The 24,136-nt window shown below is 44.4% G+C and overlaps 1 protein-coding gene across 2 annotated transcripts in view; it reads right to left on the bottom strand.

The window, feature by feature from the left end:
• zswim7 (zinc finger, SWIM-type containing 7) overlaps positions 1 to 18,863 on the bottom strand; it is a 114,769-nt gene extending 95,906 nt beyond the window's left edge. For both annotated transcript variants that reach the window (XR_016168259.1, XM_039662214.2), the window contains exons 1-5: positions 18,718 to 18,863; positions 18,479 to 18,608; positions 14,211 to 14,316; positions 13,598 to 13,687; positions 1,679 to 1,700 (exon numbers count right to left, since the gene is read on the bottom strand). Coding sequence is in view for 1 of the 2 variants with exons in the window: in XM_039662214.2 (XP_039518148.2) it covers positions 1,679 to 1,700; positions 13,598 to 13,687; positions 14,211 to 14,295 (197 nt within the window). In the remaining variant the exon portion in view is untranslated. The remainder of the gene's footprint in view (positions 1 to 1,678; positions 1,701 to 13,597; positions 13,688 to 14,210; positions 14,317 to 18,478; positions 18,609 to 18,717) is intronic.
• Between the last annotated feature and the right edge of the window lie 5,273 nt (positions 18,864 to 24,136).

Below are 24,136 nucleotides of genomic sequence, written 5' to 3'. Positions count from 1 at the left end.
GGGCTGAACGATTAATTGCATTTGCGATAAAATCGCGATATGATGAAACGCGATTTTGTAATCGCAAGTGCTGCGATTACACTGGTCACTTGACACGCGAGAGAAAAGCAGTCTGCAAGATAAAGCATCAACTTGCCACGCGGTCTGGCGTCCAGAAAAGAACAGTTTATTGTGTTATTTATTCTCTCCTCTCCTCAACAATCCTGGATCGATTCAGACAATTTCAGAATCGAGTTTGAGCTTAGTTTTTAAAAACGCGTGCTTTAGAAACGAACCGTGTTCTGAATCTGCTTGCTTCTATTTTCTCGCTCTCTCTCTCTCTTCTTCACTCACACACATGACACCGCTCGAACCTTCCAAAACATAGTAACGTTATTTTATAAAGGTCGGGGTTGAACCAAATTACAAGGACATTCGCGGGCTTCATTGAACAGGTTTAGCCGCTTTGCTTGATGTTATAACGTTACACTTGCAGTGCGCGTTCTCTCCTGCGGGTATTTTCTTTACAAATGCTTCACAGAGGCATTATTTATGTATTTTGGAATGCAGTTGGCTTATATTAAAACCATAAAAATCACTGAGAAGGCTGCTTTCATTTTAAAATACTAACGCGTGCTTTGTGAAGAGCGCTCGTGCATGCGGCCGTGAGCGACTCATTGGTAAGTGCATGTCAAAATGCTTTTATGACGCGAAATTGATGTAAACACGGTCAGTTATATCTTAAACCACAGGACAAACCACATTTACAATTTCAAAAGAGATATATGCATTAGTGTGAATGCAGCTTATCGTATCTAAACTGAGGGGAAATCACTCCAGCTCTTGAATGAAAAACATTCAGACAGCCTACTTCTAAATACTGAGACCACTCTTTGTTTATTGCTTGTAATGTTTTTTTTGTTTCTCTTTATTTACTAGCTTTTATATTTTGAAGCTATATTATTTTATATAGCCTATTTAAAATTCTTAACATGTAATTGGTTTAATTAAATGTTTTTTTATATTTTTTTTTTAAAGTATGTGTTTTTACACATGTAATTAAATACATATTTTAAGAGCTATTAAGATTAATTAATAAGAAAAAAAGTAGATCGGATCATGAGCTATCTAAAGATTCCCATTCCTACTGTACAATGATTTATTGCTTGTCTTTGTCGACTAATACAGAAGGTAAATAACTTCTTTTTTTTTTAAATCGCATATTAAATCGCAATCACAATATTGGTTAAAAAAATCGCAATTAGATTATTTTCCAAAATCGTTCAGCCCTAGTATTTAGTATGTGTTTTGTGGCCTTATTTCAGAAACTTTAATTTTTTTTTTCAATAACAATATTCTCTCAAAAATACAAACATACATGTTGCTCACATATTATGATAGCCCTGTTTGTGCTAAATAGAGTGTAATTTCACCTGTGACATTAATATGTTTATAATTAACTGAAAAAGCACAAATGTCTGGGCAAGTCAAAACATCTCAAGGACTCCAAAAACACCTTAGACTCCAGAAGGTTAAGAGGTACGTCCTGGTTTCTGCAGCGTTCAGTGCGGAATAACACAAAGGTCAACAATTGACCTTTCTCAACTCAAAAGGGTCAAGACCATCAAAAATATTTACCAATCATAAAAGGAACCAATATTTACCAATTAAGAGGATGAGGATAAAAAAAATTACTTACGCTATTAGTAGGTCATCTGGTACTATACGAAAGAGGGGGGAAAAAAGAGATATATTGGTTACAGTTCTCTTATGAGAGGTTCTCTTGTATTGCGTAAGCTAGCTTACGCTACGGGAAAGATTCATCTTTGCTGAGAAGTTAAAGCCAAAAAATTATTCCATAATTTGTCATCATTGTCAACGCAGTTCCTCTGAGGCAGACCATGAGCGGGCTAACTAGCAGCTCTAACTAGCAGATTGGTTCGTTCAGAGGGAAATGCACGAGCCTATGGGAGAGCGGCGCTGAACCCGCGTCCAATAAGCGGCAGGCGCTCGCTCATTACGTCAGAGCCCGCCGAAAGGGGCGTGGCTATAGTGTATAAAAAGGCTCTCCCTAGGCTGTACGTTGATTCTTTCAATCTTCAGCGAGCTACACGCATCTGCTGTCCTGAGAAGAAGCCGTCGCCATCGAGAAGGCCCCTTAGAGCGAGCTCCGGAGACTGAGGAAGCCGGCCGTCTGCCACCTTCAGCCGCCTTGCAAGCTAGCGCTGTCCAACGACGTATTCTTTTCACATTCCATTTCACAAAAGAGCTCGAGCGTCTTTATCAAGATGCCTCGAAATTTCTGCGGCTCCTGCCACTCTCCTCTCGAGGACGGAGATCGCCACCCCATCTGCGCTCTCTGCCTCGGACTCACTTCGCCGCGGAAGAAGAAACGCCGCTCCCAGAGGCCGCCGGAGCCCCCTGCGGATCTATGCGGGCCGCCGTTGCCGCCCACCGACCGCTCTTCCTCTCCACCTCAGCCGGACATGCAGTTGCCGCCGAGTGGCCGCTCTGTCGCCTCCGATGACACCACGGAAGAGAAGGACTCTTGTTCGCTGCACGCTTCTGATAGCGACGACTGATCTTCTTCAGCGAGAGAGTCTGTGGGGACCCGCGCCGGGATTGAGGAGGAATTGATGCGTCTCCTTTCACAGGCCGTCGATCGCCTGGGGCTTGAGTGGTCGCTTCCCCCCGAGCAACCACCGAACCGCATGGATGGTAAATTTCTGCACCGGCGCCCGGCCCCCGCCTGCAACCGGGCTGCACCATTCCTGCCAGAGCTTCATAATGAGCTTACGAAGTCCTGGAATGCACCCCTTTCGGCGCGAAACCGCTCCGACGTGTTCGCCTAGCTGCGCTCGGTGGACGGAGCCGCCGAGAAAGGATATACAGCTATGCCGCCCGTCGAGGACCTGGTCGCTGCTCACCTTTGCCCGCCCTCTGCTAGATGGCGTTCTACCCCCTACGCTTCCTTAGAAAGCATGCAGAGCGACCTCCACTTTTTCACGCTCGCGCTTACGCCGCCGCCGGATCGCCTCAGCGCTGCACTCCATGTCTATCCTCCAAGTGCTACAGAGCGACATCTTGTGCGAGATGGCGAGGAGCGGTAGGAACCCGCCCATCCTCACTGATTTAAGGAGCGCGACGGACCTCTCCCTTCATGCCACCAAAGCCGCCGCACAAGCCCTGAGGAGATCTATGGCCGCCCTCTGTGTTGCTGAGAGACACTTATGGCTCACGCTCGCCGACATTGGAGACTCAGAACGCGCCGTTTTCCTCAACGCGCCTATCTCCCCAACCGGCTTCTTCGGATCTGCCGTCACGGGCATCGTTGATCGCTTCTCCGAAGTACAGAAAGCCACCCAGGCCATGAACTTGTTCCTGCCCCGCCACGCGAGCACTTCTGCAGGCCGTTCTCACGAGCCTCCAGCCAGAACCCCGCAACAGCGCCCGCCTCAGCAGGCTCATCAACCCCAGCGTAGACAGGGCGGCCGCCCTCGCTCTCGCTCTGACAGCCGCCGCAGATAGCTGCCTCCCCGAGGGCCTCGACCCAAGATCACGCTGAAGCCTGATCAGCAAAAGTCTGCCTAGCACAGCTGAGAAAAAGGCGGCCTTCTCCCGGTGCGACCGGACCGCCGTCAAAGCTTCGTCCTCTGCTAGTCCGACTGCAGTAGTGCTCACCGCCACAAACAAGCCGGTCTCTTTGCCCGCTTGCGAGCGACAAAAAGCCGTTTTTACGGCTACCCAGAGAGTTCACAAAAAGAGCATAAAAGCCTCAGGTGAGCACTATAAAAAATGTGCCCACAAGCATGTGTTCACTCATACACACAAGCACCTAATGCCCCGTGTCCCCAACAGAGCCCATGCTCACAGAGCGGACACAGCCCGCTCTAGTAGCAGAAAACATAAACACGCCCACGAGCCCATGCGCGTGTCCACTCTCTGCTCGCTCTGTCTCATGGCCCATAAACTCCTCTCTGAGTGTAAGTCCCATTGCCACACACACTCTAAGCGTGCCCACACAATAGCTGTGTCCCAATGTGAAGGCTGCGTACTTCGAAGGCTGTAGACTTCGAAGGATGCAGCCTATTTGGCCTTCGAAGGACGCTTCATGTAGCCTTCGTGGGATTTCCTAATTGCGCAACCAGGTGTTCCCTATTACTGCTCCTGGCGCCAAGCAACGGAGCGAGAGTACAGCTGCCACCCTGATCATTCATTTAATGAAACTGAGTAAACAGCTATGGAGACAGGCTATTGTCATTTTGTTGTTTTATATTTTACTGGAAATTTTATGTTTCATATTTTCCTGTCTTTAAATGAGGGGAAATATATATAAAATCACATAATTTCAATTCACATAACCACTAAAAAAATATTTCGAGTCATGTATTTTCGGCTCAAGAGTTGCCCAGAGCTGGTTTAATGCTAGAGGCTGTGTCCTGAATAGCCAGATTACACTGTAAACTGTTCAAATATTGGGTGTTAATCTACGTAAATACTGTAATGAAATAGCCTAAAAAATAATAATGATAAAACATGGGCACATAGATAGCCTATATTCAAATGTTAATCGTACCTTGATGCGATTTTGTAGGGTTTTCTTTTTATTGTCTAAATGGACCATGGTGAATATATTTATACAGGCTGTCAATCCTATTTGAATATTTTAAACCAGTTGGATATAAAAAGTCCAGTGCAAACGCCGTTACTCCCGCTCGTCGTCGTCAGCTGTCAGTCACAGTTGCTAGGCGACAAGAACAATCCTCCGCAGGCTAGACCGGTCCTTTAATTTTTAAAATAACCAGTGGGAGTCTGGGAGAATGTAAGGAACTTCATACTGCGATAGTATTCATGTACAAATGTGAAGTAGCCTACTTTTTTCCCTCACAGGACAACACTACACATTTTACATTAAACGACACAAAACAAAAGTATATTATAGTTTAAATCTATCAATCTTGCAAACACTCAGAGACCCTTACAAAAATAAGCAAATATCCAAAGCCATGAATTCTCTTTTGTGTACACATTTAAAGTTGCATAAAATAATGAAATAATGAATAATAAAGAAATACAATGTACAAGAAATACAATACAAGGCTATAAAAGCCGTTTTCGCATTTCCACTTGACAAAACCATGCAATGCTGACGAATGAGTCAAGATGAATAAGAAAAGAAAAAAAACGAAAAAAAAAAAACTTTTGGCTGTTAACACTGGTTTCTCTGGCTATTTGAGTAAATAAAAACATAATACTTTTACATTTAAATGTGAATTTGCCGTCCACCACTGAACTCTCGGCCACCCTTTTTTAAATAAAAATGCTGTCATCACCCGCGCAATGATTTATAAGGTAGGATCAGGTAGGATAGTCTGCGAAGTGTCCATTTATGTATCCTTCCTTTCACGGAGAAACGAAGGGTGCATTTGGCGTCGCTTTTGAATCAGGTAAGCCTCCGTCGCGCTGCAATGACGCAACCGGCCTTCGAATACGGCCTTTGGAGGATGCATAACTGAATTGGGACAGCCTTCATCCCACCGCGATGACGCAATCGGCCTTTAAATGCGGACTTCGGAGGATGCAGCCTTCACATTGGGACACAGCTACAGTGTCCAGCCCGCTATGTGCAGCAATCAGGGCAACATTGCTATCCAGCCGCTAGCCGCATGCTTCAAAGCGTGGGAGGCCATCCCCGGCATTTCCCTGTGGGTTCTAAGCATTATAAAAGAACGGCTACCTATTACAGTTTCGTCGCCGCCCCGTCCCGTTCCCGCGTTCGGCTCGAATCCGCTGTCAGCCCAGCGGCTCTGAGCACGCTCCGCTCAGAAATAGCGAAGCTGCTGCAGAAAGGCGCAATAGAGAGAGTTCCACCATCTATGACCGAGTCCGGGTTTTACGGCCGTTATTTTCTTGTGCCCAAGAAAGACGGCGGCCTCAGGCCGATCTTAGATCTCAGGCTTTTGAACAAAACGCTCATGAGGGGACCGTTCAAAATGCTTACAGTCAAGAAACTCCTCGCGCACATGTGCCAGGGGGACTGGTTCATCTCTCTAGACCTGAAAGACGATTATTTTCAGATCCAGATAAATCCTCGTCACAGGCCATTCTTACGTTTCGCCTTCGAGGGTCAAGTTTATCAATACGCCGTTCTCCCGTTCTGACTATCCTTAGCACCCCGTACCTTCACGAAGTGCATGGATACAGCGCTCGCCCCCCTGCGGAGTCAGGGGCTGCGCATACTAAACTATCTGGACGACTGGCTGATTTTAGCACAATCCCAGACGGAGCTTCTGTCGCACCGCGCAGTTCTCCTCAACCATCTGAAAGCGCTGGGACTCTCTGTCAACTGGACAAAAGAGCTCTCTCCAGCCCAGTCAAACTATTTCCTTCCTAGGAATAGATTTGAACTCTATGACAATGAAGGCTCACTTATCCACACAGCGCGCGCGCCGTGTTCAGCGTCTAGCCGCCTCTTTTCGGATGGGTACCCACACACCCCTGAAATCTTTTCAGAGGATGCTGGGTTATAATATGGCCTCAGCCTCCGCTGTGCTACAGCTGGGTCTCCTGCACATGCACCCCCTTCAAATCTGGTTAAAGAGCCACGTATCCCACCGCGAGTGGACTACGGGCCGCCAGCTTATCAAGGTTACACAGACATGTATCACTGCACTGCAACCATGGACAGTAACCGACTGGTTTTAGAGGGGCGTTACCATGGGAACCTTTTTTCGCCGAAAAGTCATCTTGACAGATGCATCCAACACGGGCTGGGGTGTGGTCTGCGAGGGCTCACCGGCCGCCGGCCAGTGGTCGAGTCAGGAGAGTCCCTTACACATAAACTATCTGGAAATGCTCACGGTCGAGAACGCGCTTCTGCGTTTCCTCCCGCGCATTCAGGGTCACCACGTCCTGATCCTCTCGGACAACATGGCCGTGGTTTCCTACATCAACCAAGAATCTCTTCCATTTGACACGCCACATCCTAGTGTGGTCCCAGAGTCACCTGCTCTCGCTCAGAGCGACCCACGTACCGGGCCACGTACCACGCATCCGACCCACGTACCACGCATCTGAACAACGGCCCAGACATACTGTCCAGAAACCTTGTCTCCCCCGGAGATTGGTCCCTGCACACTCAAACAGTCCAAACACTGTGGCGCCTATTCGGCAGAGCAGAGATAGACCTCTTCGCGTCAGAAGAGAACGCTCACTGCCCAATATTCTTTTCGAAGAGCCAGGACGCGTTAGCCCAAGACTGGCCCCGCCGCCCGCTCTATGCCTTTCCCCCGATCCCTCTGCTACCGCAGGTCATTCAGAGAATCAGGGACACACGCCACCCGGTGCTCCTCATAGCCCCGCGCTGGGAGAATCAGATTTGGCTTATTTCAATCAGAGCAGATCTCCTCACTCAAGCTCGCGGCACGATCTGGCATCCCCATCCACAGCGCTGGGCGCTCCATGCATGGGTGACCAACGACTACGTGTGAATTTGCCAGAAGGAGTTCTGAACACGATCAAACACACCAGAGCGGCATCTACTATGGCTCTATGTTGCAAAATGGTCTGTGTTCTCTACATGGTGCACCGACAAAAACATGGACTTGCAAGGTTTTGTCTTTGCTCCTTTTCCTTCAGGAGATGCTAGATAAGGGCAGGTCCCCATCCACTCTGAAGGTTTACGTGGCAGCCGTCGCGGCGTTCGTTGAACCCCGGCGCGCCCAGTCGTTGGGCAAAGACGAGCTAATCATCCGCTTCCTCAGTGGAGCCAGAAGGATGAATCCCCCTCGCCCCCCTTCGGTTCCGGTCTGGGATCTTTCTACAGTTCTCGAAGCGTTGAAAGCCCCTCCGTTCGAGCCACACGAGTCTGTGAATCTAAAATATCTCTCGTTTTTCTGATTGCACTCGCCTCAGTAAAACGCGTGGGGGGACATTCACGCACTTTCTTCGAGCGCCGTGTGTCTTGAGTTTGGACCTAATGACTCAGTTGTCATTCTCAAACCTAGACATGGTTATGTTCCAAAAGCGATTGGTACCCCTTTCAGAGCGCAAGTGATTTCTCTATCGGCTATGCCTGCATCCGATAGCGAACGTGATGCCAATCTCCTCTGCCCGGTCCGGACTCTGAGATTGTACACTACACGCGCTGCTGTGTTCAGACGCTCAGAGCAGCTGTTTCTGTCGTTCGGTGGCCGCACCAAGGGTTTGGCCGCCTCAAAACAGACACTGTCTAGATGGATAGTGGACGCTATCGCCTCTGCTTACGCCTCTAAAGACCTGCCTTGCCCGCTGGGCATCAGGGCTCATTCCACTAGAGGCATGGCCTCATCGTGGGCATGGTCTGCGGAATTTCCATTCACGACATTTGTGTGGCCGCGGGATGGGCCTCCCCGTCCACTTTTGTCAGATTTTATAACTTGGAAGTCCCCGCCTTACAGGCGAAATTACTGGCGGTCTAGTACGATACAGCTCTCCTATAAGAAGCTGCACTATTGGGAGTAGTGTTGCTTTCGTCAACGAAAATTATGACGAAATATCATCGTCAACGAACCTTTATCACGTGACGAAAACGAGACGAGACGCAACGTAAATGCTGGTCGTGTGACGATGACTATAACTAAATGTATAATGCAATAACGTTGACGAATAAAAACGAGACTAAATGTGGTTTACAAAAATAAAAACTATGCTAAAATGTCTCTTCATTTTCGTTGACCAAAACGAGACGAGCCGAAATGTTTTTTAACGTTAGATTGTCTCGTTTAGCCTACTTGCATTATTAGTATGCAGCATTTCTGTTTCCTGTGTCACTTCAGGGGCTGCATTAGATCGCACTGTGCAAACGCATGCGACTTCAGATCCTCAAGCCCCACTCGCGGCATTATTTAGAAGAAGCAGTTGCGTGAGTTACAGCTGTTTCACACACACTCCGTGTGTAGCGTGTATGCGGTTCGTGTTGCAGTGTGTATGCAGGAGCAGCGCGCGTTATTGCTTTCACATGTGCTGCGTTTGCAGTGCGCAACTGATCTATGGCTGTACCACAATCACAACATTTATTCTCTATTTTTTATTTCAAATCAGTATTTTAGCCTACATCCATTGTGTCGCGTTGTTGAGGTACTGTGTAGATTTCTGCTCTGCTGTTATGCACGCACCCGTCCTAGAGCGCGCGGTATGAGCGCTAATCTATAACTGTTATAACTGTAACATGGGTGCGGGAAACATACGCACTGCAACTGGAGTATGTGTGAAACAGGCGTTAGCACACAACGACAACAAACAAAGTTAAGTCTGACAGAGAGAAAGGGATTCATCTTTGGGAGAAAAAGAAGAAATGACATTTGGAAAAACTTTCATTTCATCATGTGTGTAGGCTACTAACATGTTTGGTTGGTAAAATAAATATGTTGTAAATTAAATTCAGAGCGTCTTCCTGGATGTATTCTTGAGTCTATAAGCTAACAATAATACAAGAAGAAAACTATAAGAAGATATTGTTTGAAATGGGTTTGGCTAAAATAAAAAAAATTGGTTTTGTATAGGCTAGCCTACTACTAGGTAGGCTTCTTATACATTGACTGGGTTAAATAGAATTGCCTACTAAAAAGAGACTAAAATAAAATTTTCATTGACTAAAACTAGACTAAAATGGCATCAGTTTTCGTCGACTAAAACTAGACTAAAATGTCATCCGTTTTCGTCGACTAAAACTAGACTAAAATGTCATCCGTTTTCGTCGACTAAAACTAGACTAAAATGTCATCAGTTTTCGTCGACTAAAACTAGACTAGACTAAAAAGAGTATGAAGGTGACTAAAACTAACAAAAACTAAAATGTCAGCTTGACACAAAGACTAGACTAAAACTAAAATTAAAACAGGCCGCCAAAAACAACACTAATTGGGAGTTCTATCACAACCGGTTCGCCCCTTGTGCTTCCCCTATGTGCTTATCAGTGATGCGTGGGTCAATGTATAAACAACCCGCAACCGACCGACGTTTTCAACAACCCGCCCGCAACTTGGACCGCAAAAAAAAGTAAAAAAAAATATATTGTACCCGACCCGCTTCCTGAGAAATTTACTACTTTACTAAAAGTAGTAAATGATCATCGTAGCGTCATTGGGCCATAGACGTGTAACAACACAGCATCGCAAGAAGACGTAGGTCTACACATAACAAAGCCAGCACTTTGGTTATCATTTTTCATTATTTCAGCAAATGTCTTCCACACTTTTACTCTTTCTATTTGTGTATTTGCGGAGCTTCCACTCCCCAGTCTTCACCTTTTCTCTTGCCGCCTCCATCTCTCTGCAGACTGTAGTGATCATAGACATGGGCGGTTCGTGAACGAATCGTTCTTTTGAACCGGTTCTTTTTAGTGAACCGGTCGAACCAGTACACTAAACAGAACTGAATCGTTCGAAACAGTTCGCGTTTTGCGTCATTGCTGATGATCCACAAGTTACTAAAGTTACTCACTTTCAGGCATGCCTGACAGTCCCTCCGAATCGAAATAAATCAATATCCTGAATTATGTTTTACTCCAGTAACTCCAACAGTTCACTGAACCGAGACATGTTGGTGCCACTGCTGAGAAAAGTGATGAGCACGAGCAGCTGATACTGCGCATAGATACTGTGTACTACCGAATGCACAGGGACAGCGGTTCTCGAATCACCAGTACAGAACCGAGAACTGTTTTAGACTGAGCTTGTGTGTTATCTTCGTGCCAGTTATTCAGCCAATAATGTGTAGGCCTGTATATTTCATCGAAAATTGTGTCTAGTAGCCAACTATATAAATACAAAGGTTTAATTGGCATCTTCTTTCAAACGACCCGACCGACCGCGACCCGAATATCATTAAAAACATTTTTGGATGACCCGCAACTGCGGGTAACCGCAGGCACCCACTCATTTCGGATCAACCCGCGCATCACTGGTGCTTACGCATTATACGATAACGGCCCGCTATGCCGGCCGCCTTATGGGCGTATGCATTAGACTATAACGGCCGCTATGCTAGCTGCCTTATTTTCTCAGTCCACCTTTAGGATTCCCCCGGTTTTTCCCCCCTGGAATGCTTAGTGGTTACATAGCGCGCACGGCGTTGAGCAGGTGTTCCCGTAGCGTAAGCTAGCTTACGCAATACGAGAGAACCTCTCATAAGAGAACGAATCGGTTACCTAACGTAACCTCGGTTCTCTCTAGATGAGGGAACGAGTATTGCGTTCCCGGCCGTGCTTGCACCACTAGCGTTTCGCTTCACGCTGAAAGAAATCAACTTACAGCCTAGGGAGAGCCTTTTTATACACTATAGCCACGCCCCTTTCAGCGGGCTCTGACGTAATGAGCGAGCGCCTGCCGCTCACTGGGTGCGGGTTCAGCGCCTCTCCCACAGACTCGTGCATTTGAACGAACCAATGAGCTCCTAGTTAGCCCGCTCATGGTCTGCCTCAGAGGAACTGCGTTGACAATGATTACAAATTATGGAATAATTTTTTGGCTTCAACTTCTCAGCAAAGATGAATCTTTCCCGTAGCGTAAGCTAGCTTCCGCAATACTCGTTCCCTCATCTAGAGAGAACCGAGGTTACGTTAGGTAACCGATTCGTTCTATAAACCTGAAAAATGTAAAAGCACCAAGCGTGATTTAAGTACAAAAGCAACATGCACAGACACAGGTGGTCAAAAGTTTGGAATAATTTAGATTAGTCTCTTAGACTAGATAGTCACTTCTGCTCACCAAGGCTGCATTTATCCAGAAAGGAAATAAAGAAATTATCAAAGTAGTCCATGTGACATCAGTGGGGGTTAGTTATAATGTTTTGAAGCATCGAAAATACATTTTGGTCCAAAGATAACAAAAACTATGATTTTATTAAACGTTGTATTGTCTTTCAATGAATGCTTCAAAACATTCTAACTAACCCACTGATGTCACATGAACTACTTTGATGATGTCTGTATTTCCTTTCTGGACAAGGACAGTATACCATGTAGCCTATAGACCATTTTGCAAGATGTAAACAAAACTGGTCCAGAAGCACTTCCTGTTTCAGTTTTTTAACACTACATAAAAGCTGGGATAAAATACAACCAACAGAACATATAAAACTGAATGAAAAAGTTAAACAAACATCTTTAAGATTTTTTCTTTACATATGAAATAAAGAAAACCATTACAAACTGAAACAGGAAGTGTTTCTGGACCAGTGTTGTTTACATCTTACAAAATGGTCTATACATTTTCAAACGGAGGGACAGAAAACTCTGAGCTAAATCTAAAAGATCGTAAACTGTGCTCCGAAGATGAACGGAGGTCTTACAAGCTTGGAACGACATAAGGGTGAGTCATTAATGACATAATTTTCTTTTTTGGGTGAACTAACCCTTTAATAGTTAAGTACATGTTAAACATAGTAATAATAACTAATTATCAGTCATCCAAAACATCCTAATTTGGTTGTTTATTTTGGTCACCATTCACCAATGTTCTCTGGAGACCCAAACAAATACAAATTGAAACGACATCTCAATCTCAAACATACTCCAGCGATTATTTTTCCTCAAATCATTCTCCCTAGATATTTCTCTCTGGCAATGCTTGACATCAAAATTCCGGCAGAATACTCTCATTACTCATTACTACCAGATGTTCTGCATTAGGTCTTGTCTGCACACACATAAAGGTTTCACAAAAACTCTTATGAACTTATTGACATTCTGACACATTTAATACAAGGATTCAAATCATTGTCATTAGGTTCTGAGGAACATGATAAGGACATATTTTCATTAAAACAAGAAAATATGTCCATTAAGGACATATTTTCACTGAAGTCCCTATATTTTGAATGCTATAATAAAGGAACCCTCAATGCCATAGGCCATAAGAAACACATTAAAACAACCCCACAGTACATGTTTGCTGTTTTAAGCAGTTGTGAACTGCAAGCAGTGCTTGAAAGATAGATCATGGTATTAGTGCGCTCCCCTGTGTCAGTATTAGGAATTGCAGCTATTGCTGTAATTTAGTTCTTTTTAGAACTTTAGTTATTTAGTTCTCGTCTTCTAAAGAATCAAAATGTTATTGTTAAAGTTCACTAACTTCACTGTTCACTTGATACATATTTATTATTAGGCCTAAGCTACGTTTATGTCTGAGACCACATTGAAAATCTTTTACCTAAAAATAAACAAAAATTTTAGGGTCTAGGGTCTAGTTTTAGGTCAAAAGTGAAGCACAAGTTGCTCTTTGGAACCATATCAAATCGTGCTGAGCAAATAATTGTCATACCAAATACTAAACCTACTATCCAAATAGTGTAAACTCATATTTGTATTGTATTAATGAACTGAAAATCATCCCCTCAACCTGTTACACAATTTACTTTGATATAATCATTTATAAAGAAAGAAAAATTATTATTATAAGAAAAAAAATCACAATGTATGCACATGTACATTTGCGATCAAAGACTTCTGTACACTGTGTGTATGACCTGCAATATGTGTAGTACTGTGTATGTCAACTAGTTTTCTAGTGAACTGCAAATGTTTCTGTAACTCTATAGGCTATGTTTCATCAGTCAATAGCTTGAGCATAAAACTTACCTTTATTCGTCTCTGAGTAAGTTCTCTGAAGGTCTTTCAAAAGCTGCTCAGCAACAGAAAGCAGAGATGAGTCCATAATGTACCTGAAAACTAAAACGTTTCATTTGTCATTGTATAATAACGCCTGTAAATTATTTTATTTTTTTACATTTTTTCATTGGGATCTGTAATTATTTATATTATATAACGTTAGTATACTATGTAATGACTTGTCTTTAGTATCCTTTTTCTCTTGTAAAACTTTAACGTTAATGTGGAGTTAATTAACTGTTACAGGAGTTACAGCTAACGTTACTAGAATTGATCATATTTAGTATGTCATCTCTGCTTCTCAAACCTCTCCTAACTTGGGGTCTCCACCGCAGCATATTTTGCTCTAATGAGCTGGTGAGTGGACTGTACAAAATGTGCAGTGATGGGGAAGGTTTGAGAAGCACAGGAAAATGATCTTAAATTATCTAAACTACTGCCTGAAATAAACCAACCAATAAAATCAACATCTAGACATTGTATCTTAAACAAAAACTTCGAGAAGCTCCGATGGATCTACAGAATATAGATTTAACGTGCAGCGTTTAGTTACTGATATTTACAGACAGGATATTTAACTTACCGAGTTCGCGTTTCCCGCATATGTTTCCCGCAGCACTCGTTTGACGTTCTTCTTCTTCTTCAGTAGTTTGTAAGACGTAAAACATACTGTTGGTTTTTACCGCCACCTATGGAATTTGGACAGCATGGACAATTTATTTAAACCCTTTAAAAAAGAAAATATTATTTTAATATTAATAACTACTAAAAAATATAAATAATAAAACAAACCATTGAGGAGAAAAAGTTTCTCGTTCAAATTAAATTATTTAATATGATAATTTCCTCTGTAAAATGTCTCACTGAAAATGTTCTGGTGCCTGATGTAGCCTAAAAATGTTGCATATGCACAAAATTAAATATGTCACTCGTCACTCTCATTAATGGAGTTAAGCACTGAAATGTCATGAAATCATTATTATTAATAATTAAATCATATTTGGTAGGCTATTCATTTAAATAGAAATATTTCTCAGGTTTGTGCTTTATTTCTCTGAACTATAACCAGTGGTATAGTCTAGTTTTTAAAAACTTGGGTGATATTCCTTTAAAATTATTTTTAATAGATTTATTATTTTAAAAAGTACATTTTACTATGCAATTTCTTTCATAATTTCCTTGAGTTACTTTATTTATCTCTATAAACTTTTATTTTGGTGGGTTGTAAATTAAAGACATTTGAGATTTTGTGTTTTAATAAACTATTATTATTATTATTATTAGGCGTACTTGAAGTATACTCTACTGTGCAATAGTAATATATTTCTTTATATTTTCTTCAAGTTATACAAAACTTTGATTTTGACAGGTTGCATGAAGCAGTGGCATCACTGAATTTTGATCATCACTTAGGATTTTTTTCTAAAAACAAATTTAAAAAAAGTTTAGGATCTAATGCTCACTATTAACCAGTTTCATGACATGATAAGGTAGGGTTTTATAATCACTGTTGTCCTGAATGTGAGGTAGGTTAGGGGGTTCAGGGTTTCCTTCAGAAAATTTTGATTTTTCTGATTTACACATGTGCATTTTAGCATGTGTTGAAGGCCAAAAAAATTAGATAGCAACTTTAAAACCATGTCAGTGGGCAGCTGATTATTTTTCTCTCCTCATCAGCATCATCCTCTTTTTCTCTTTGTTTTTTATCTTGCCCTGTATCTTCCCCTCCTAAAGCTGAGCTTTGACTGATATAGGCTTTTGATTTGTCTGTCAGTGAAGAAAGTAAACATAAGGTCAACTGATTTTGCCTATGAATAATTTTTCTCAGACGCGTTTATTCACTGAAAGCTACTAAAGCTGGGTAATTAAGTTTATTAAATGCATTCAAAACATGTAAGCTACACATTCATTATTGATCTCATTCTCATGCCTAAAACAGGGCCGTAGACAGGGCTTTATAATCAAAGAGGTCCTGAATTTGAGGTTGGTGCGTCAGTTTTTTTCATTTCTCTGATATGTGCATTTCAAGACGTTTGAAGACCAAAAAAGGATAAGAAATGTATTTATTTTATTTATTTGGATCCCCATTAGCTTCCACAATGTGGTTCCTGGGGCCCATAAGAGTACTGAAACTTATGTCCAATTAAAATACACAAATATAACATACATAAATATAACATTCATATAAACATTACCACATGTATACATTTATCCGCATATACACAATCATACAGCATTTGATAATATCAGTACATATAAACAGTCACAAATTAACTGATGTAATACTATTAATTGTAATCTGTTTTAGAGTCTTCTTAAAATTATATATGTTTGATATATGGCTCGTTTTTAAATCCAATTTATTCCAAGCAGATGATGCTCTAGATAAAACAGTTCTTGCCATAGAATTGGACCTTGCAGATGGAACCACTAACACACCTGAGCTCACCTGACGCGTAACATGTCTGTGACAATACCCACTAAAAACCAGTTTGTCTACAAAAGATTTTGGATTGTTTTTAAATAGAGCATTGTGCATATAACAGAGAAGACTTATATTAAGTTTCGCTCAGCAGCGTCTTTGAAATAAAGCCCGCCTACTTTGCTTTGATTTGTCATCTCAAATATTCTGACATTGACGAGCAGTGACAGACCAATGAGCTCAGATGAACACGAACACACACACACACACACACATACTGTAGCTACATACACACACCCTGTCCTCTGTTTTGACGTGCTCTCTGCTCGCGCCGCGCGCTGAATCTGACTGGGGGGCCGACCAAGATGGCGGTGTGAATGGACTGAATTTTCGAGCTCTCAGCACCAACTTTAGTTAGGAAGGATAGACTCGAATTTTGGAAAGAGGTTTCGAGTTGAGCAAACCTGAATATCATTTTGAAGGTTTTTTTCTCTTTGTTGCTTCATTTTGTTAATGTAAAATGCCTAAATCGGCACAGAAACGCCCAAATGCTCTTAGCAAAGCAGCAAACATTGACGACGTTGAAGTTATCACTGATCACGATTACAAAGATGGAATGATTCACGACCTGAACAACAAAGACGAATTTCCTCCACTTGCCATAACACCCAGTAAACCTCCATTAGCCAAAAAACCGACGCTCTCACAAACCAGTGCGGACTTGAAGTCTGACGAAATCGTTGCTAAACTGGCTAATCTCATTAACACCAGAAGCGATGCTCTAGAAGAGATGGTCAAAGCTACACGCACAGAAATCAAGGATTTAAAAGAAAAGATGTGCAGTATTGAAAGACGTGTGGAGAAGAGCAAACAATCTACCCTGACTTGCATGAATCGTGTGACTGATCTGGAGCGATACGGCAGAAGATGGAACATAAAACTACACGGCATCCCAGAGGCAGTGAAGGAAAATATTCGTGAGGAAGTGATTCGCATCTGCCAAGAAGTGTTTCCTCAAGATAGGGATCAGCTGCCAGCGGCGATAGATATCGCGCACCTTGTGGGTTCCAAGCGTCCGAACGAATCGAGACCGCGAGCTGTCATCATTCGCTTCGTTGTGAGGAGATATAGGGAGGCAGTGTGGAAAGCTGCAAAAAACAATCCATTCCTTCAGAATCATGGCTTGCACTTCACTGAAGACTTAACGAAGGAAGATAGGGAATCAAGGCAGAAACTGTGGCCATTGATTAAAAAGGCAAGAGAGGATGGCAAGTCGGCATACTTCGTTGGAGGTCGAGGCTTTGTTGATGGCGTGGAAATAACATGAGTAATAGACAAACGTTATGCTACAATCCATCCGAGACGCAAGGTTTGTGCTGAGGTTCAAGATAAGTGGCGAGCAAAAAAAACCCCAAAACTTTCATGTGTTGTTGATTGGGCTATCTGTTATGCTTTAAATTCGAAAGTGAAGAAAGTTCCTAATGGAAGTATCCCAAATTACCTGTTTTAATGGGTGCTGATCTTGATTTTCGTTACCTTATATTTTTCTAAAGTTTTCATTCACTATATTTTGTATGTTCAACTTGTTCTGTTAAGTCTGTTGGATTTATCTCTTATATCTTTTAACGCTAGGGGGTTGCGTAACAATATTAAAAGAAAAGCATTATTTTTGTTTGCTAGGCAATACAGAGCTGATTTCTGTTATATACAAGAAGCTCATTCGGTTAATGATGATGTCAAATTTTGGAGTGGTCAATGGGGGTCTTCAATATGGTTTTCCCATGGTTCTGAACATTCAGAAGGGGTAATAACACTTAAGAATAGATTTAATGGTGAAGTTGTGCAGTCATTATGTGATTCAGAAGGTCACTTTGTTTGTTTGCTACTTAATTGTAATGAAATATATATTATTACAGGTAATATCTATGGGTACAATAGGAAGTCAGAAAATGACAATCTTTTAGGGGTTTTAGAGAATACATTAAAAAGTTGGTTAGAGAAATTTCCAAATGCTTATATTATAATTGGAGGGGATTTTAACATTGTGCAGGATTATGCTGTTGATAAATGGCCACCAGGACGTCCTAAATCTACAAACACTAATCTTAAAAACTGCATGGATGCATTTAATCTGATAGATGTTTGGAGGTTTAAATGTCCTAATAATATAGTCTTTACATGGAGTAACAAATCAGGTTCAAATTGTCACAGATCCATCGGTGTCAGCACCAGATACCGTCACCCCGCCTACTCGTTCCAGTTCCCCTGACTACTAATCATCATCACCTGCCCTCACCACCTGCCATCACTTATCCGGACTATCATTCACTCCATATATACTCACCTCATTCAGTCACTCACTGTCTGATCTCGTCTTTGCCATGACTACAGACTCCCTATCGCTACTTCACGTTCCTGTTGTTACTCACCTGCTTGATACTCCAGCCCGTCAGCCTTCCGTCTGTTCCAGTCCTTGGTCCCCGTCTGTCTCCAGCCCGCTCCTGCCTTCAGCCCCGATTCCGTCTCCACTGCTCCCATCTGCTCACCTGCATCCCGCTCCTTATCAGATAAGAGAACCTTCATCAGACTGTTTATATCCATCTGCAACTTCAACTACCACGCTACTTGCCATTATTCTCCTAATTCAATAAACTCTGTTCATACTCACCAGCCTGTGTTCTTCTGTTCTGTGACAGAAGACCAGACCAACAAAATGCTACAACCTCCGCCCACTACCACCTCGACGACGAGTCCCCTACCGACATCACCCATTCCCCGGACCAGTGCATCTGCGCTCGCTACTTCCACCGTAGCCTTTTCTTCTGCCTCTGCCTCTGTATGTCCCATGGCCCAACCAGCGCCCTTCTCTGGCGAGGAGGAGGAGTGCAGTGGCTTTCTTCTGCAGTGCGAGCTCTACATGGAGATGATTCCATTCTTGTTCCCCACTGAACAATCAAAAGTGGCTGTGGTGAGCAGGACGGCCGAGGGACGTGAGAGAAAGTCGCGAGGCCGGTGGTGCGATTGCTAATGAGCAGCACCTGTGAAGCACACCGGTCTCGCATCTCTCACGAAGGAGCGGAGCCATAAAGGGGGAGCGACGGAGTGGATGATCGAGAGAGGAACAGGCCTGCTTTTGTTTGTATTTTATATTTTATTTGGTAAGCCAGCAGTCGTCCGTGAGGGGCTGCTGGACGGTATTTATGTTTTATTTTGGGTAGCCAGCAGTCGTCCGCGAGGGGCTGCTGGCAGGTAATTTGTTTGTTTATTTTATTTAAATAAAGGTTTATTTTATTATTATGATCCGGTTCCTGCCTCCTTCTTCCCTGAACTTTGTTACAGTGGCCTTCTTCATTTCCCTTCTCCGTGGTCGGGCTCTACAGTGGGCTCATGCCCTGTGGAAGGATCGAGGGCCCGTAACCCGGACATTCGCCACTTTCTCCAGTCATTTCCTCGAAGTGTTTTCCCAGTCTGTTTATTCTATCTCGGTTCAAGATCAGCTGTTCCGTTTGAAACAAGGAAGATCGTCAGTAGCTTCATATGCTCTGCAGTTTCGGACTCTCGCCGCCACGCTGGGATGGAATGAATCAGCCCTCGTTACCGTATACCGTCATGGTCTGAATCCCGACATTCGCCTTCAGTTGGCCATCTACGACGACTCAGTGGGTATCGAGAACATCATCCAGCGATCAATCCGCATCGATCAACGCCGCACTGCCTGTCAGCTGGATAGCCCTGCACCTCCGCCTCCTCGTCAATCAGCCACTCACAGCCCTCCAGCATCAGAGCCGATGGAGATTGGGTCAGCCCGCCTTCCCATCTCCGAACGAAATCGCCGCATCACCAACGGCTTATGTTTGTATTGTGGAGCTGCGGGGCACATGCTATCCACCTGTCCCATCCGTCCACCACGACCTGCTGTGAGTACAGTTCAACTACCCCTACCCATTTCTAATCTGAAGTATACATCTGCTACTATCACTTATATGAACCGTTCCCTTCCAGTTCAAGTGCTAATCGATTCAGGATCCGCCGGTAACTTCATCTCACTCTCCACACTTCATCGGCTCCAAACCAGGCAACGTACCATCCCTCACACCCTTCAAGTCCAGTCCATCGTGGGAAAACCCCTTGGCCGTGGTCGGATCGGACACCGCAGCCCAGATCTAGGGTTGGAGATCGGCTGGCTTCACAAGGAGACAATTTCCTTTCTGGTGCTGGGGGATTCGACTGCCGAGATCATCCTGTGACGCCCTTGGTTAGAACTCCACTCACCGCATATCCAATGATCCTCTAGGGAGATCTTACAGTGGGGTGAAGAATGCCATCATCGTTGCCTGCCTATCATTCCCAAACCATCTAGCCGCCCTTTCGCTCCGACTAAGAAAATCCCTCTGTCCGCCACCTCCGTGGAGAGTCCCCCCACCGAGTTTCTACCTGAAATCCCCCTTCCTTACCGGGCACTCCAGGATGTCTTTGATAAACAGCTGGCAACCACCTTACCACCACACCGGCCATGGGACTGTGCGATCGACCTGCTGCCTGGGGCAGTGCTACCGCGAGGTAAGATCTATCCTCTGTCCATCCCTGAGCAGAAGGCCATGGAGGAGTACTGTGCGATCGACCCATCCATCAAGACACCATTCAGTTCCTGGGATACCTCATCACTCCCCGTGGCATAACCATGGACCAGAGGAAGGTGGACGCCGTTAACAACTGGCCACAACCCACCTCCCGGAAGGACCTCCAACGGTTCCTTGGGTTTGCTAATTTCTACCGTCGTTTCATCCAAAACTTCAGTCAGACCTGTTCTCCTCTCACAAACCTCCTCAAGGGCGGGGCCAAGTCTCTGTCCTTGAACACCAACGCCACACGAGCGTTTGAAAGCTTGAAACGGGCCTTCAGTTCCGCTCCTACCCTCTCCCTTCCCGATCCAGCTCTGCCATTCGTCGTTGAAGTGGATGCCTCTACCTCCGGGGTAGGAGCGGTTCTTTCCCAGCGACAGGGGACTCCATTGCAACTCCATCCATGTGCCTTCTACTCCAAAAAACTGTCCCCGGCGGAGCAGAATTATGACATCGGCAATCGAGAGCTGCTCGCGATCAAACTGGCATTAGAAGAATGGAGGCACTGGCTGGAGGGAGCTCAACACCCTTTCACCGTCATCACCGATCACCGGAACCTTGAATATCTCCGTGAGGCTAGAAGACTCAACCCCCGTCAAGCCCGCTGGTCCCTCTTCTTCACCCGCTTCAACTTCTCCGTCACCTACCGTCCAGGACACAAGAATGTAAAAGCAGACGCTCTATCACGACAGTTCCAGCCCAGTTATCCTCCTCTCAGTCCCGAGACCATCCTTCCTCCAGCCGTAGTCGTAAGCCCCATTCAATGGAGTATGGACGACCACATCGCCGAAGCCACACAAACCGAACCTGCTCCGCCGGGAGGTCCAGAGGGATGGGTCTATGTCCCGACCCGCCTGCGCCTGTCCCTCATGGACATGGCGTACACACCTCCCTGGGCTCTGGACACCCAGGCAGCCAATAAACTCTCTCGCTCGTCCAACAACGTTATTGGTGGCCGGGTATGGCCCAGGATGTCTCCCGATACATCAAGGGATGCTCAGTCTGTGCCATGGCCAAGGTTCCTCGTCAATCTCCCCGAAGGCAAACTTATCCCTCTACCCATACCCACTCGACCCTGGTCCCATCCGGGGGTCGACTTCGTCACCGATCTTCCCAGTTCCAATACTCACACCTGTATTCTTGTTGTAGTCGACCACTTCTCCAAGGCATGTAAGCTGATTCCTCTCCCCGGGTTACCCACAGCCTTTGAGACCGCCGAAGCCTTATTCCACCACGTCTTCTGGAATTTTGGAATCCTGGGGATGTTGTGTGATTTATCTCCCGAGTGTGGAAGGCCTTCTTTAATCTCCTGGGCGTCACCGTCAGTCTAACATCGGGGTACCACCCCCAGTCCAACGGCCAGACTGAGCGGAAGATCCAGGAAATCGGGAGATATCTACGGTCATACTGCCACGACCACCAGGACTGCTGAGTCGCTATCTGCCGTGGGCCGAGTATGCACAAAATTCTCTCCGTCAATCCACCACAGGACTCATCCCCTTCCAGTGAATACTCGGCTACCAACCTCCTCTGTTTCCCTGGTCCGGAGAACCATCCGACGTTCCAGCAGTCCATCACTGGTTCCAGACGAGCGAGAGGGTCTAGGACTCAGCCCATACTCACCTCCAGCGGGCTGTTCGGAGACACAAGACAGTCCCTCCAGGATTTCGCGGGCCTTTTTTGTGATTGTTGCGGCCTAAAATGCCTGATGTTGCGGCCGCTTTTTTAAAAAGTTGCGATAAAAGTTGCGATGTTCTTCTGCATGTTTTTATAGGTTAAAACGGCAAAGATAGATAGATTTTTACTTAAAATGCCCATATTATGATTTTTGGCTTTTCCCCTTTCCTTTATTGTGTTGTTATATTTTTTTGTGCTTGTTATAGGTTTACTAAGAGAGAAAAGTCCAAAGTCCACCCCAAAGGGACTGTCCCACAGAAAACACTGTTCATCATCTGCATCTGCTCTATTGTAGTCCAGAATTGACTTAAGCGACAAAGTCACACTCTTTGTAACACACGAACAAACTAACTAACCATTAGTAAACATAAAAGGCAAAACAAACGATTTAAAGACACAGCAAAACCTAAGCTTCTTTTTTTTTTTTTTAAACAAGATCTGCACCTGCAAAAAAGTCAATGTGCAGAACCTCACAAACATTAAGCAGCATTTATGTTGAAAGATGCCAATACTAATAAAGTGCAAAATACAGTTTTAGGAATAGCCACTAAAGTTAAATGGTGGAAAAACCAAATGTTTGATAATGTATTTTAATATAGCTAATATAATATAATATAGCCGCATATCCAATAAAGCTGTTCTCATTTGCTTTTTTTTTTTTTTGTCAGATAATAGAACGAGTCGGCTAGCTATTTTTTATGTGTAAAATTTTCTGAATTGAGAGAGTTCGGGAACTGGGTGAACTAATGCACTGTGATAGTGAGTAGCCTATTACAAGTGATAAACACAAGAAAAGAAAGGAAAATAAAATGGTCAAACTCAATTCGTTAAATATAAAACAAAAGAGAAGCAGATAAGTGATAAGTCCGTGGAAACAACACTGCTCATTCGCGTCTGTCAGCTGCCGTGCTGCTCCTCTACTGCAGCCGTTCACTGAACAGGGACGCAGAGAGAGGTGTGACGGCAGGGAGAAAGCAAACCTCGCGCTCGCAGGATTGTGCTGGCAACATTTGGTTACTGAGGTTTGTCCAAAAAGCCGCTAGATTTTTCTCTAGTCGCTTTTTTATATCACTAAATATAGCGACAAAGACTAAGTTGGCAACATTGGCCTTTTCTTTTATTTTTGTAGGTAGCCTAAATGTGAGACGTTGGCAGTCCACATCTGCTGCGTCTTCTGAACAAAACAAGTGAGTTTGCTGACGTATGACGACGCTTTGCAGGAGACCGCGGCGCGATGATTCGTCAAAGTTGCAGAAAAGTTGCGGTGATTTTTCAAAATTGCAAGGCGCACTGAATTCACGTGGATTTGTTGAAGTTGCGTTAATAGTTGCGATCGCGACATCGCGAAATCCTGGAGGGACTGACAAGAGCGAGGCCGACACTCGACGTACCTCTAATCCCCAATACCATCCTGGACAATTGGTCTGGCTCTCCACCCGGGACATCCGTCTCCGACAGCCCTGTCGTAAGCTGAGTCCCAGATACATAGGTCCGTTCGCCATACAGAGGCAGATCAACCCCGTCACCTATCAACTATCACTTCCCGCTCATTACCGCATTGCACCTACCTTCCATGTTTCCCTTCTCAAGCCATATACTAATCCTCTCACTCCTTCCTCCCCAGGGTCTGGTGCTGCGGACGTGCCCCCTCCTCCTACGGATCCGGAGGATGACAACATTTACCGAGTGCACGAAATCCTCGATTCCCGGCAACGGGGCGGCCTTTTGGAATACCTTGTGGACTGGGAAGGATTTTGTGTGGAGGAGAGGTGCTGGGTCTATCGGGAG

Source organism: Pimephales promelas, chromosome 4, assembly GCF_988280905.1.
Source record: "Pimephales promelas chromosome 4, fPimPro1.hap1.1, whole genome shotgun sequence".
In the NCBI taxonomy this organism is placed as follows: domain Eukaryota; kingdom Metazoa; phylum Chordata; class Actinopteri; order Cypriniformes; family Leuciscidae; genus Pimephales; species Pimephales promelas.
This window is presented reverse-complemented; position numbering and strand designations above follow the sequence as displayed.